Source organism: Budorcas taxicolor, chromosome 13 (genome assembly GCF_023091745.1).
Source record: "Budorcas taxicolor isolate Tak-1 chromosome 13, Takin1.1, whole genome shotgun sequence".
In the NCBI taxonomy this organism is placed as follows: domain Eukaryota; kingdom Metazoa; phylum Chordata; class Mammalia; order Artiodactyla; family Bovidae; genus Budorcas; species Budorcas taxicolor.
Genome location: NC_068922.1, coordinates 60558690 through 60572490, shown reverse-complemented (window position 1 = coordinate 60572490; position 13801 = coordinate 60558690). Strand labels below are relative to the sequence as shown.

Genomic DNA, 13801 nt, shown 5'->3' with positions numbered 1-13801 from the left:
TTCAACTCACTCTAAACTGGTTCTCACTCTCCTCTCTTGGGCTTTTTATTTTACGGAACCAGTTACATTTCTGCCAAACTAGTGTTGGTGCCCCTACTCAACTTGTTACTTCCATAACCCGTTGTTGTTCAGTTGCTAAGTTGTGTCCTACTCTTTGCAACCCCATGAACTGCAGCACGCCAGGCTTCTCTGTCCTTCACTCTCTCCTGAAGTTTACTCAAACTCATGTCCATTGAGCCAGTGATGCCATCCAACCATCTCATCCTCTGTCACTCCCTTTTTCTCCTGCCCTTAATTTTTTCCAGCATCAGGGTATTTTACAATGAATCAGCTCTTCACATCAAGCAGCCAAAGTATTGGAGCTTCAGCTTCAGCATCAGTCCTTCTAATGAATAGTCAGGGTTGATTTCCTTTAGGATTGACTGGCTTGATTTCCTTGCTGTCCAAGGGACTTTCAAGAGTCTTCTCCAACACCATAGTTCAAAAGCATCAATTCTCCAGCAACTCAGCCTTCTTTCTGGTCCAACTCTCACATCTGTACATGACTACTGGAAAAATCACAGCTTTGACTATGCAGACCTTTGTCAGCAAAGTGATGTCTCTGCTTTCTAATACGCTGTCTAGGTTTGTCTTAGTTTTTCTTCCAAGGAGCAATCATCTTTTAAATTCGTGGCTGCAGTCACCATCTGCAGTGATTTTGGAGCCCAAGAAAATAAAATCTGCCACTGTTTCCACTTTTTCACCATCTATTTGCCATAAAGTGATGAGACTATATGCCATGATCTTAGTATTTTAAATGTTGAGTTTCAAGCCAGCTATCTCACTATCCTCTTTCACCCTCATCAAGAGGCTCTTTAAATTCCTCTTCATTTTCTGCCATTAGGAGTGGTGTCATCTGCATATCTGAGATTGTTGATATTTGATTCCAGCACATTTAAATCTCTGTTTACAAATATTGCCCTGCCTCATCTACCTAATTGTCCCTGTTGAGCTCCTAATTTTCCTTTAAGACCAAGTGCAATTATCTCTACATTTGTGAAAGTTTCCCTAGCCCAGTGAAATAGAGCTGCAGACTCCCTTTTCGTGCCACCACTGTGCTTTGTAAGTATTTTTGTTGCTGGTCACACCATGTCATGTTCCAATTATTTGCGATAATCTATGAATATGAGCTGCTTTAGGGGGTTCCTCAGTGGCTCAACAGTAAAGAATCCACCTGCAATGCAGGAGATTCGGGTTTGATCCCTGGGTAGGGAAGAGCCCCTGGGTGGGCATGGCAACCCACTCTAGTATTCTTGCCAGAAAAATCCCATGGACAGAGGACTACAGTCCATGGAATAGCAGAGTCAGACACAACTGAGCTACTGAGCATGCACGCACAAGAACCCCTTAAAGGCAGGTCACTGGTCTAGTTTGGAGTTCTCAATACACAGCACAAAACTCACACTCTATTTTCAGTATATAATTACAAGATGATTTCAAAGTACTGAAAAATTATTGCTAAATAAAATACCCCCAAGACAGTAATAAAGTTAATTTAGACGTTTCCTAAAGAAAGTTGCTTACCTTGTTTTATGATTTGTGGACACCAGAAGCTTGAATTTATAGTAATTAGGGCCCATCCAAAGATCTTTCTATGACAGTACCTGGAAGAATTTTGAAATTTGTGAAGGCAATATAAATATATGTTGAAGATGATTAAACTAGTATCATAGCACAAAGTTAGGATCAGGGTTAAGAATAAGTATTACGTATAGCTTAGTATGGTTTTCCCTGGTAGCTCAGCTGGTAAAGAATCTGCCTGCGATGCAGGAGACCCCAGTTCAATCCCTGGGTTGGGAAGATCCCCTGGAGGAGGGCATGGCAACCCACTCCAGTATTCTTGCCTGGAGAATCCCCATGGACAGAGGAGCCTGGAGGGCTGCAGTCCAAGGCGTCACAAAGGGTTGGACATGACTGAGGGACTAAGCACAGCACAGCACATAGCTTATTATGTTGACCAGTAACCAGAGCGAATTAAGTTTGTCAGGGAGGAAAGATTGTCAAATATTGCTCATGTGTCAAGATGAGCAGTGAGAATTGACCAATGGCCCCACCAGATTTGCACTTGCCTCATTGGTATCCCACTTGATCTCAGCTCATTTCTCAGCTCCACCTCTTTTTTTTTTTTCTGGCTATGCCACACAGCATGTGGGATCTTAGTTCCCTGACCAGGGATGGAACCCATGCCACGTTATTGGGAGCACAGAACCTTAAACCCTGGACTTCAGAGAAGTCCCTCGAGGGTTTAAGACGTCCACAACCTCTTAATGTGTGTCTGCATGCACACATGCTAAGTTGCTTCAGTCATGACCAACTCTGAAGGACCAACCTAAGGAATGTAGCCCACCAGGCTCCTCCGTCCATGGGATTCTCCAGGCAAGAATACTGGACTGGGTTGCCATTTCTTCCTCCAGAGGATCTTCCCTACCCAGGGATCAATCAAACCCTCATCTCCTGCATTGGCAGACAGGCTCTTTACTACTAGTGCCACATGGGAAGCCCCAATCTGGGTCTACTAGATGACAAATGCATTTTATGTGCATTACTTACTTTTATCCTTGCAAGAACACTATGAAGTAGGAATTAATATTAACATCTCTTTTTAAAATTGTTAAGCCACAATTTAGGGAATTAGTAATGTGGCCAATGTCACACAACTAGTGAGGAATGAGCTAGGATCGACACAGGTCTGCATAAACCTTAAAGTAAAGGTCTTAGCCATTGTGCTAACCTATGCTAACCTATCTCGCTGGCTGCCTTCTCTGAGTCAGTCTTTGGAAGACTGAAGACAAAACATTCAAATACAAGATATTGCTTTGTTCACAAAATTTATTGGTAATGCACTTGGTGGGACATCCTTCCCCCATCCATGTCCTTATATTCTACTCACAACTCAGAGAGGAACCTATCTTTAGAGAAAAATCTGTATTGAGAGAACTAACATTGATGATTTCCAAAGACGACATTACTACTTCCTGAAAATGGTATCACCTACCTACTTCAACAGATTCCTAAGTCTGTTGATCTGTTCAGCTGTGTCAGCTCTTTAATATCCAAGAGGCTTTGTGCAATCTTGGCTAGGCACAAAAAGCCCATAGTCTCCTCATTTTCAAGGTCCTTTGTGGCTAAACAATAGATTTTCCCTTTGAGTAGGCTGGAATGGATAATGAAACGTTGCTTTCTAGTCATGATCAGTTAAAAAAAAAATCACCCAATTTACTGTAGCTCCCACTGAAATCCGTAGCAGTACAAATTGCTTTTAATACCTTACTTATAAATGACCTTTAATGTGTTTCATTACTCAGAAATATTCTCTGAATCCTACTTAAGATGTTATCTTTCCAAACAGAGGAGGCTGGCATGCTCTAGTCCATAGGGTCACACAGAGTCAGACACGACTGAAGTGACTGTGCACACACACACGTCATTTAACTATTGCTCTCCTTTCATCCAGAGCTACTGAAGGATTAAATATTTTAAATACACAATGTCATGGTTTTGTCTCCACGCTACAGTGAGTTTCAGGTTATTTCATTAAATCAAAATGAATCAAAGGTTTGATTTGGTTTTTTTTAGTATTGATAGTTGAGTAATACCATGATAGGTGGATCTAAAATAGAAAAGATAGCACCCTGGCCTTGATGCAGAATTCCATAGCATGACAAAGTAAGAATTTTCTCCAAATGAGATGAGGGGTGTGTGTGTGTGTCTGTGTCTGCCCATGTCTGCCTGACTTTTACTCTCTGGCTGATGAAAGTTGCCAGAGTAAAGAGAAAGATCATAGATTAGTCTTGGGTGACTTAGGTTGACTTTGTTTATAGTATGATTTGAACAGAAAATCACATACAGGTCCATGACAGGTAGGCTGTGCCCAGGGCTAGTTTCTCTAAATAATTCTGTATTTTGGACTCTAGTTAAATAAAAACATGAACAAAGCAGGCCTGTCAATCAACAAGTGATATGTCAGACGCCTTCATGTTTCAGCCTCTATATATCGAAACCCAAGTTAAGCTCAATTAAATATTGTTTTCCTCTCTCAACAATAAAAAATTTACAGCAGTAAAAACAAATAAGTTATATGTACAATTTTGAGCCACTTCTAAATGTAGAAAAATAAAAGTGTGTTGATATTGATATTTAAAGGTAGGTAGAATATAATGGTCCCCTAAAGATGTTCACATTCTAGAACCCAGAACCCATGAATACATTATGTTACATGGCAAGGGAGAATTAAGGCTGTAGATGGTATTAAGGCTGCTAATCAGCTGACCTTAAAATAAGGAGATTGTCTTAGATTATCTGGATGGGTCCAGTATAATAACAAGGATCATTGGGGAGTTGGGGCAGTCAGTGTCAGGAAAAGTTTGACAATGTCACCTGACTAGATTTGAAGATGGAGGAAAGGTCCATGAGTTCAAATATTCAATCCTTTAGAAGCTGGAAAAACAAGGAAAGATTTTCTCGTAAGCTCCCCAAAGGGAATACAGCCCTGCTGACATCTTGCTTTTAAACCCAGTGAGATTCATTTGGGATTTATAACCTTCACAACAATAAGATGATAAACTTGTGTTGCTTGAAGCCACTAATTTTCTGTAACTTGTAACAGCAGCAAGAAGTGAAGTCGTTCAGTCGTGTCCAACTCTTTGCGACCCCATAGACTGTAGTGTACCAGGCTCCTGTGTCCATGGGATTTTCCAGGCAACAGTACTGGAGTGGATTGGCATTTCCTTCTCCAGGAGATCTTCCAAACCCAGGGCTCGGACCCAATTCTCCCATATTGTAGACAGATGCTTTACCGTCTGAGCCACCAGGGAAGTCCTAAATTTCATACCAAAACGTCAACATTCCTTACAATGATCTAGAAAAGCTTCATGACTGGTCCAAGTGATAGTAAAGAAAAAAAACATGTATTGTCAAAAAGGACAATATTTTTCACAAGTTTCCAAACCTGAACTGAGACTCTATTCACAGAGGATAATCAATATCTTCTAGTCTAGAAAATAAATCCTGTGATAACTCAGTTTGGGGATTTTTCTGGAGAGTTTCCTAAGGTTTTAAAATCTAAACCAGAGATACATTTCATTCTTTGATAAGACACTCCAGAGAAATCAGAGTTATCTCTAGGCCAAAATACAGCTGGATACAAGAGAGGAAAGCTTGTAATCCCAGAAGGACCACATATACCTTCAGACGTCCAGAAAAATGAAGAAAAAAATTTTCCTATAAAAATAATTTCAGTACTTCCTTGGGGGTCCAGTGGTTAAGAATCCTCCTGCCAGTGCAGGGAACACATGTTCAATACCTGATCAGGGAAGATTACATATGCCATGGGGCAGCTAGGCCCATGTGCCACAACTACCAAAGCCTGTGCACTCTAGAACTCATGCTCCACAACAAGAGAAGCCATTGCGATGAGAAGCTCACACATCACAACTAGAGAGTAGACCCCAACCTCTGCAACTAGAGAAAGTCCACACAGCAACAAAGATCTAATGCAGTCAAAAACTATAAAATTATTGTTTTTAATAAATAATTTTAGTGTAAATATGTTATCTTGAAAAGCTATCCATTGAGAGAAAATTGCATACATAGGGACGGGCTCAACAAAATACTTAGCTCAGTTAGAGTTACTTCTGATTTTTTTAAGTATAAAACAATAGTTACAGGTACAAGCTGGATTTAGAAAAGGCAGAGGAACCAGAGATCAAATTGCCAACATCTGTTGGATCCTAGAAAAAGCAAGGGAATTTCAGAAAAACATCTACTTCTGCTTCATTGACTACACTAAAGCCTTTGACTGTGTGGATCACAACAAACTGTGGAAAAGAGATAGGAATACCAGACCACCTTACCCGCCTCCTTCAAAACCTGTATGCAGGTCAAGAAGCAACAGTTAGAACCAGACATGGAACAACAGACTGGAAAAGAATACATCAAGGCTGTATATTGTCACCCTGCTTATTTAACTTGTATGCAGAGTACATCATGCAAAATGCCAGGTTAGATGAAGCTCAAGCTGGAATCAAGACTGCCAGGAGAAATATCAATAACTTCAGATATGCAGATGACAATACCCTAATGGCTGAAGGCTAAGAGGAACTAAAGAGCCTCTTGATGAAAGTGAAAGAGGAGAGTGTAAAAAGCTGGCTTAAAACTCACATTCAAAATACAAAGATTATGACCTCTTGTCCCACCGCTTCGTGGCAAATAGATGGGGGGGAAATGGCAACAGTGACAAATCTTATCTTCTTGGACCCGAGACTCACTGCAGATGGTAACTGCATGAAATTAAAAGATGCTTGCTCCTTGGAAGACAAGCTATGACAAACCTAGACATCATATTAAAAAGCAGAGACATCACTTTGCCAACAAAGGTCCATCTAGTCAAAGCTATGATGTTTCCAGTAGTCGTATACAGATGTGAGAGTTGGACCATTAAGAAAGCTAAGTGTTGAAGAATTGATGCTTTTGAACTGTGGTGTTGGAGAAGACTCTTGAGAGTCCCTTGCATAGCAAAGAGATCAAACCTGTCAATCCTAAAGGAAATCAACCCTGAATATTCATTGGACAGACCCAAGCTGAAGCTGCAATACTTCAGCCACCTGATGCAAAGACCCAACTCATTAGAAAAGACCCTAATGCTGGGAAAGATTGAAAGTAGGAGGAGAAAGGGAAGACAGAGGATGAGATGGTTGGGTGGCATCACCGATTCAAAGGACATGAGTTTGTGCAAACTCCAGGAGACAGTGAAGGACAGGGAAGCCTAACATGCTGCAGTTCATGGGGTTGCAAAGAGTCAGACATGACTGAGTGACTGAGCAACAACAAATTAGAAAATGTTTGGAGCAATAAAATTAATAAACTTCATAAATTATGGATAAATTTTCAGGTTAGTCAAAATTCTGTTTTTAATCTACCCATCATATCAGACTAAGGCAATAAAGGATATTAGGCATTTTTCCCAGTTAAAATACCATTTGGTAGTTCTGCAGACTTTGAAAAACCCATTGCAGTCATGCATATTTCCCCTTTTCTTAAATCATAAGCTCCATGAATGGCTAAGCTCTGGTTTTCATTGACTTCCATTCATGTTAAATTCATGCATTCCAGATTTCAAGTGTCACCTAGTGGACAAAGCAAATTTTCTTACTAGCTTTCCAAATATCACGAGTTTCAAAACTTTATTTTTTTTATTTATTTATTTTTTTTCATTTTTGCTACCCTCAATTTATGATCAGTAGAAATGAGTAATCAGAGCTTGAAGAAGACGTACATATTTGCAAAGTACTGTTAAAAGATTTATTGCAATAATACAACAAAAGTTTAGAAAACATTTATTTGTATGACTCAAACTGGTTTGGAAGTCGCAGAGCAGTGGGGAATCCCTGCAATGTGACGCCTCGAGGAGATTCTTTTAACAGCATGCCACCAGACGTTCTTCCCCATATTATCAATGCACGACTCCTTACATGAATTCTGTCCACTTCCCGATGTTGACATTGTTCTCCCCCTGAACTTACAGATGTGCAAAGCTTTTCTTCGTTACACCCCATTACAAAAACAGTCTTTAACAGACCATTTAAAGCAGCCTATATGGTGCCTGTGAGTTTTTCTAGTATTACCTTGTTTCAACAAATCATTTTACTATGGAATACATGACCAAGTTCTATGGCTTTTTTTGTTTAGAAAAAAAAAACAAAATACCAGCTTCAATTCTTTAAAAAGCTGTTTACATATGGTTCTGGCACCTCCATGAGAGATTTTAATGAGCAGCAAAGAGAGTAGAAAAAACAAACAGTGGTTGAAATGTATATTTAAGAATATTTACAGGGTGGATCCAGTGCAAAATAATGAAAACCAAAATATCTCAGCAGTGTTAAGCCAGTATGTTGGTGTTCAAACCATTAAAGGTTTGATCATTAACCCTAAGTAAAGTGCCTCTATTTGATATTAACAACAACCAAACATACCCTATCAATCCCTACATTTCTCATATCCATGTAAGTTTTGTTGAATTACTCTAGTTTGTGATATCTTCTTCGTAAGAGGATTACTTGAGAAGAACTGACTGCTGTGCATTTTTTCAGCTAAAGTTGTTTTCTGCCCCCAAGCGCCAAATCCCAGTGTTCCAAGACTAAGCTCTTTGAGGGTCTGAATGCCTAGACAACTCTCATCTCGTGGGATTTTAAGTTCATTTGGTATTTGTTCAAAACTTTAAAAGAACTCCTAGGAAATGACAAACATCATACTCTCATAATTGTTCTGTAAGACTTCAAAAGACTGACCAAAGAATTCTCTAGTATCAAGGAAAATCTTAAAAATTCAAAAGGAAGTAGAGACGGTTACAGTTTTTACCCTGTGTGGGCAACTCTCAAAAAAATGCATGTGCACAGTATCTTCCAAGATTAAAAATCACATCAGAGAATTCCCCAGGGGTCCAGTGGTTAGGACTCAGAACTTTCACTGCTGAGGGCCTGGGTTTGATCCCTGGTTGGGGAACTATTTAATAAGATCTCAAAAGCCATGTTGCACAGCCAAAAGAAAAAAATCACTTCTTGACACACCTATGTCAAGCAAATCTGATGTTAATTTAGAGAAAGCTTCAAATTGACTGGTCTTGGAGTGAATTTTAGTGTGAACAAATCAGTTGTTTAAAAAAAAATTTTGGACTAATAAAAGATATTTGAAAATAGACTGAGTAGTAATTGTTAAATATTATGGAAATTTTATTAATTTTCCCTAATGTGATGATATTATGTTGGCTATGTTGGAAAATAACCCTTTTTTTTTTTTTCAAAAAAAATGTTTACTAGAATGTATAGAAATGGAGTATTATATTTATAATTTACCTGAATTGTGGCTCAGCTGGTAAAGAATCCGCCTGCAATGTGGGAGACCTGGGTTCAATCCCTAGGTTGGGAAGATCCCGTGAAGAAGGGAAAGGTTACCCGCTGCAGTATTCTGGCTTGGAGAATTCCATGGGGTTGCAAAGAGTCAGACACAACTGAGCGACTTTCACTCTGAAATATTTCAGCAAGAAATAATGGGTCAAGTTCCAAAAAGAAGTGTAAAAATATATATATATATATTCTAACCAGCTGAATACTTGTAGAAATATTGGACCACTATTTATTAAGAAGCCTGAATTTTGCTGTGAAAAGCTGATGATCTGAGCCACAGTCAGCTCCAGGTCTTGTTTTTGCTGACTGTATACAGCTTCTCCATCTTTGGCTACAAAGAGTGTAATCAATCTGATTTTGGTATTGACAATTTGGTGATGTCAATGTGTAAAGTCGACAATTCAATGCCAAAAAAAATGATGGGCAGAGGATCTGAATAGACATTTTTCCAAAGAAGACATACAGATGTCCAACAGGCACATGAAAAGGCATTCAACATCACCAATCACTAGGAAAATGCAAATCAAAAGCACAATGAGATATCACCTCACATCGGTTAGAATATCTGTCACCAAGAAAACAAGATAGATGTTGGCAAGGATAAAAATGGTAAGGAGAAAAGGGAATCTATGTACACTGTTGGTGGAAATGTAAATTGGTTCAGTCACTCTAGAAATAATATAGAAGTACCTCAAAAAGTTAAAAATGGAACTACCATATAGTCCAGCAATTCTACTTCTGAGGATATATACAGATATCAAATCATTCCCTGGTGGGTCAGATAGTAAAGAATCTGCAGGAGACCTGGGTTTGATCCCTGGGTCAGGAAGATCCCCTAGAGAAGGAAATGGCAACCCACTCCAGTGTTCCTACCTGGGAAATTCCACAGACAGAGGAGCCTGGAGGGGTACAGTCCATGGGGTCACGAAGAGTCAGACATGCCTGAGCAACTAACATCTTCACTTCTACTTGAAACTAATATAATGTTATATGTTAATTACATTTCTTTTTTTTTTTAAGAAGCTAAAGTTATGCCAAGAACTGCCTCCCGCAAACTAATTCAACAAACATGTATTGAGTTCTCATGTTAATTCAGCACCCATGGAGAAAACAGTACAGAAAAGACAAAGTCTGTATCCTCCAGGAGTCTATGGCTATAGCAAGCCCTGTTCTTCTGATTCTCATACATTAAATGCCTCAGGCCTAACTCTAGGCTCACAAAGGGTAAAGCAGATACCTTAAATAAATCTTAAGAGATGTAAAGAGCTTGTGTTTTCTTTCCTGTCTTATGTGTCTTATAATTCCTCCCAGGATTAAGAACAGGAAATTTCTTGTGAGGTATTCAGGTAGTCATTCATTGGAAGGACTGATGCTGAAGTTGAAGTTCCAATACTTTGGCCACACCTGATGTGAAGGGCTGACTCATTGGAAAAGACCCTGATACTGGGAAAGATTGAAGGCAGGAGAAAGGGACGACAGAGGATGAGATGTTTGGGAGGCATCACTGACTCAGTGGCCATGAGTTTGAGCAAGCTCCAGGAAATGGTGATGGACAAGGAAGCCTGGCGTGCTTCAGTCCATGGGGTCACAAAGAGTCGGACACAACTGAGCAACTGAACTGAACTGATTCTCAAACAGATTCATAGAAAACACAATTGCCGTGAGCTTTGGCTGCACTTGACTGCTCAGAGCCTAAGGCCATGAAGATGCCAATAAAGGCTGGAGCTCAAGAATATGAACCCAGACCCAAGGCTTCTTCTCTGACACCCAGCCATGAAGCTCCTTTTCCCTATCTTTGCCAGCCTCATGCTACAGTGGCAGGTGAACACAGGTAATGTGAAATCCTGGGTCTAAGAGGGAGTGGTTGGAGGAAGCAGAGATTTGGCAGTCCTGGATAATGGAAACCCAAAGAGACACTGAAAATGAGATGCCCAAAGATACAGCTGAAAAGTTTATATTGCATCAGTCATTCACCATCCGTCATGTAGTCCCACAGGCTCCAAACCCAGACTGTGTCTGATGGGGATACACATGGAGCTACAAAGGAAATAGGGTATTGTTTGTGAACTCAGAAATTATTCAGTATATAAAACTGCCTCCTTGCCCCCTACATAGCTATCACCTGGGATTCCAGCCAAGTCTACCCCATTTTTGCTCTATTTCTAATTTAAACTATCTCTAAGTAAAAGGTTCGATCAGTTTATACTTTGGTGTAATAAGGAAGACCTTAAAATTATGCTCAAAAAAAAAAATCTACTCTCAGGATTCAGTGAACAGTGAACAGGTCTATGTTCTCCCATCTCAACTTTTTCAGATTTCTACAGAGTTCCATTCCTTTTCTCAGCCTTTGTTTTACTGGAAACCCCCAAATTACCCACAAGATCCTCTAGGAACACATCAGGGCAAATGGCTAAGTCAGAAGATTGGCCATTGTTTTCTGCAATGGAGACAGAAGCATTGAGACTTGTTTCAGAATACAAGAATCATCCAGATTTTAAACGGGCAAGGGGTCAAGGAAGGGAAAGTAAAAGAGTAGTCAAAGACCTGTCTAATTTTTTTATCTTGGGACCCTAAGTAAAGGGTTATAATGTAAGTAAGTATGGTTGTGTCATCTCTGGTAAAGTCAAATTTGAGTCTCAAATCCCACATAAGATAAGGTTAGTCAGTGTAGCTGCTTAAAATACAAGTATTTTACTGTGTTTTCTCTGGTGAGAAACAAAATTGAAATGCCTGTGAACAGTAGGTGCTACATAAATCTCTTGTGTTTTATGGAAAATCTGTTGAATTGTTGAGTGAAGGAGAAGCTTCTGGATTTGGGAAAAAAAAAAAAAACTAGATGAACCATTAGGATGGAAAAACATCCAACAGATGAAGATGAGACACTACACTAAGCAGAAGATTTGGAGATAGAGATAACCATGCAGGAATTATCTTCATAGAGATGAGGTTAAGGCTGTGATAATAAATAAGATCTCTGAGGGACATAGTGTCCAGAGAGGATGAAAATGATAGAACACCATGCTGCAATAACCACAGGTCAAGTGATTGTTGAGGAGGGTGAGGTCATAGACCACTGAGTTTGGCAAGAAGCCGGAACTTCTGAAAAGTCCAGTTGATTCTCTCTTGAAACTCTTTCTTGGGTTACTTTTATGAGAGATTTTACTCTTCTCTGTATTTCCTAGAATCCTGGGAAGAGATAATGACACTCAACAAGTGCCTAAGATGTTATATATTGGAGATCTAAAATCTTAACCCTGAAGCAAATGAGTTTCCTTTTCTTCTTAAGGTTTTAATTATTCAATGAGAAGAGACTAGAGATTTATTTTGGATTTCAGAGATATACAAAGACTCTCTTGGCCTGCCTGTTGCCTCCATCAATGTCCCTAACCACTGTACTTTAAATTTAGCATTAACAAATTCAGTCTGACTCTATTCCTCTCGCTCTAGCAATTTTAATATCACATCTAGTTATTAACCTTAGCACATTGTTTTCTGTTTTATTTGTGCAGAATATTTTGGCTTGAGAAGATGCGTAATGGGTTTGGGGAGATGCAAAGAGCACTGCAACATGGATGAAAAAGAGTTAGATAAATGCAAGAAGAAAAAATGTTGTATTAGATCAAAAGTGGTTCAACTGATAAAAAACTACATACAAAATGAAATGCTCCACATGCTTAAAGAGGACTCTCAGGAAGTGCTAAAAATTACCAAAAATGTTAGTGTCATGATGCAGACCAAACATCATAATTTATCTGTTCTACCCAAAATCAAAAGTGCCAATGCTTTTGCCAATGTCAACACCATTATCATCCCAAATGCCACCATTGTGAACTCTGCCACCACCAACCCCGTGGACTCAGGGAAGATAATACACACTGCTACTTCTACCAAAAAGAGAAGAGATTCAGGCACTGACTCCCCACCACCAGCACCACCTCCATCGTATACACTTCCAACAGCATGACTGGAGCTGGAGAAGCAGATGAGCAAGGATTTGGGTCTCTCTCTTAAAACACCAAGTTCCTCTTTATCTATTCTATCTATAAACTGAGACATAGAACTGTTTGCTCTGTTATCAGTCATTCAATAAACACTGTTCAAGCACCCACAGTTAATATAATTTTATCTTTCTCACAGGAGCCTCACAGAAGAGACAGAGCTAGAAAATAATAGAATTTTCGTTTACATGCTCAGGAGAAAGTGAGCAACAGAAATGCTGACTGTGTTGAATTTAACCCATCGATGGGCCAAAGTAAGCCTCTGTAATAAAAATTTATGGTTCTCGTATTATGTGTTTTTCTTGGGGTGATAGGAATGAAAACAGCAGACATATTTTCTTTTTCCATAGTTTTTTTTCCCCATAGAAAGAGCCATATAAGGTGGGGAGACCAAGTTTACTTTCTCCACAGAAGAAATTCATGAGGCCACTTAAGATAAAAATATGTGGTGGGGGGAAGGGGAAGATATGACTTTGTCTCTGATCCAAGGCATTTTCAACCAGATTCCCAAAGGGATGACAGGTAAAGCAGTGCTTCCAGTGGATACAGGCTCCAAACCACAAATGCAAACCATGGAGGTAATTTTTAATTTTCAAGTAGCCACATTAAAAAGGTAAAAATAAATAGGTGAATTGAATGTTAATGATACATTTTATTTAATGCCGTAAGTTCAAAGCATTGACATTTCAGTGTGCAATTAATGTAAAAATTATTTGAAATATTTTGCCTATTTTTTTGGTACTATGTCTTTGAAATTTCTTATGTATATTACTGTTACAGCATATTTCATCATACTAGTCTTATTTCAAGTGCTCGAGAGTCCCGTGTGGCTTAAATTTCCAGCCTCTAGAACTATGAGAAAAT

General features: G+C 39.2%; 1 protein-coding gene across 1 annotated transcript; it reads left to right on the top strand.

Moving 5' to 3' along the window:
- The first annotated feature begins 10712 nt into the window (after positions 1-10712).
- DEFB129 (defensin beta 129) lies at positions 10713-12903 on the top strand. Its single transcript, XM_052651404.1, has 2 exons — positions 10713-10770; positions 12449-12903. The coding sequence occupies exons 1-2, from the start codon at positions 10713-10715 to the stop codon at positions 12901-12903; spliced, it is 513 nt and encodes a 170-aa protein (XP_052507364.1).
- Positions 12904-13801: the final 898 nt, after the last annotated feature.

What these genes read in the sequence shown, in the direction of transcription:
- DEFB129 (XM_052651404.1), top strand. Translation starts at nt 10,713, where the DNA reads ATGAAGCTCCTTTTCCCTATCTTTGCCAGCCTCATGCTACAGTGGCAG. An exon ending in ACAGTGGCAGGTGAACACAG is followed by an intron (nt 10,771 to 12,448) that starts GTAATGTGAAAT and finishes TTATTTGTGCAG; the next exon opens with AATATTTTGGCTTGAGAAGA.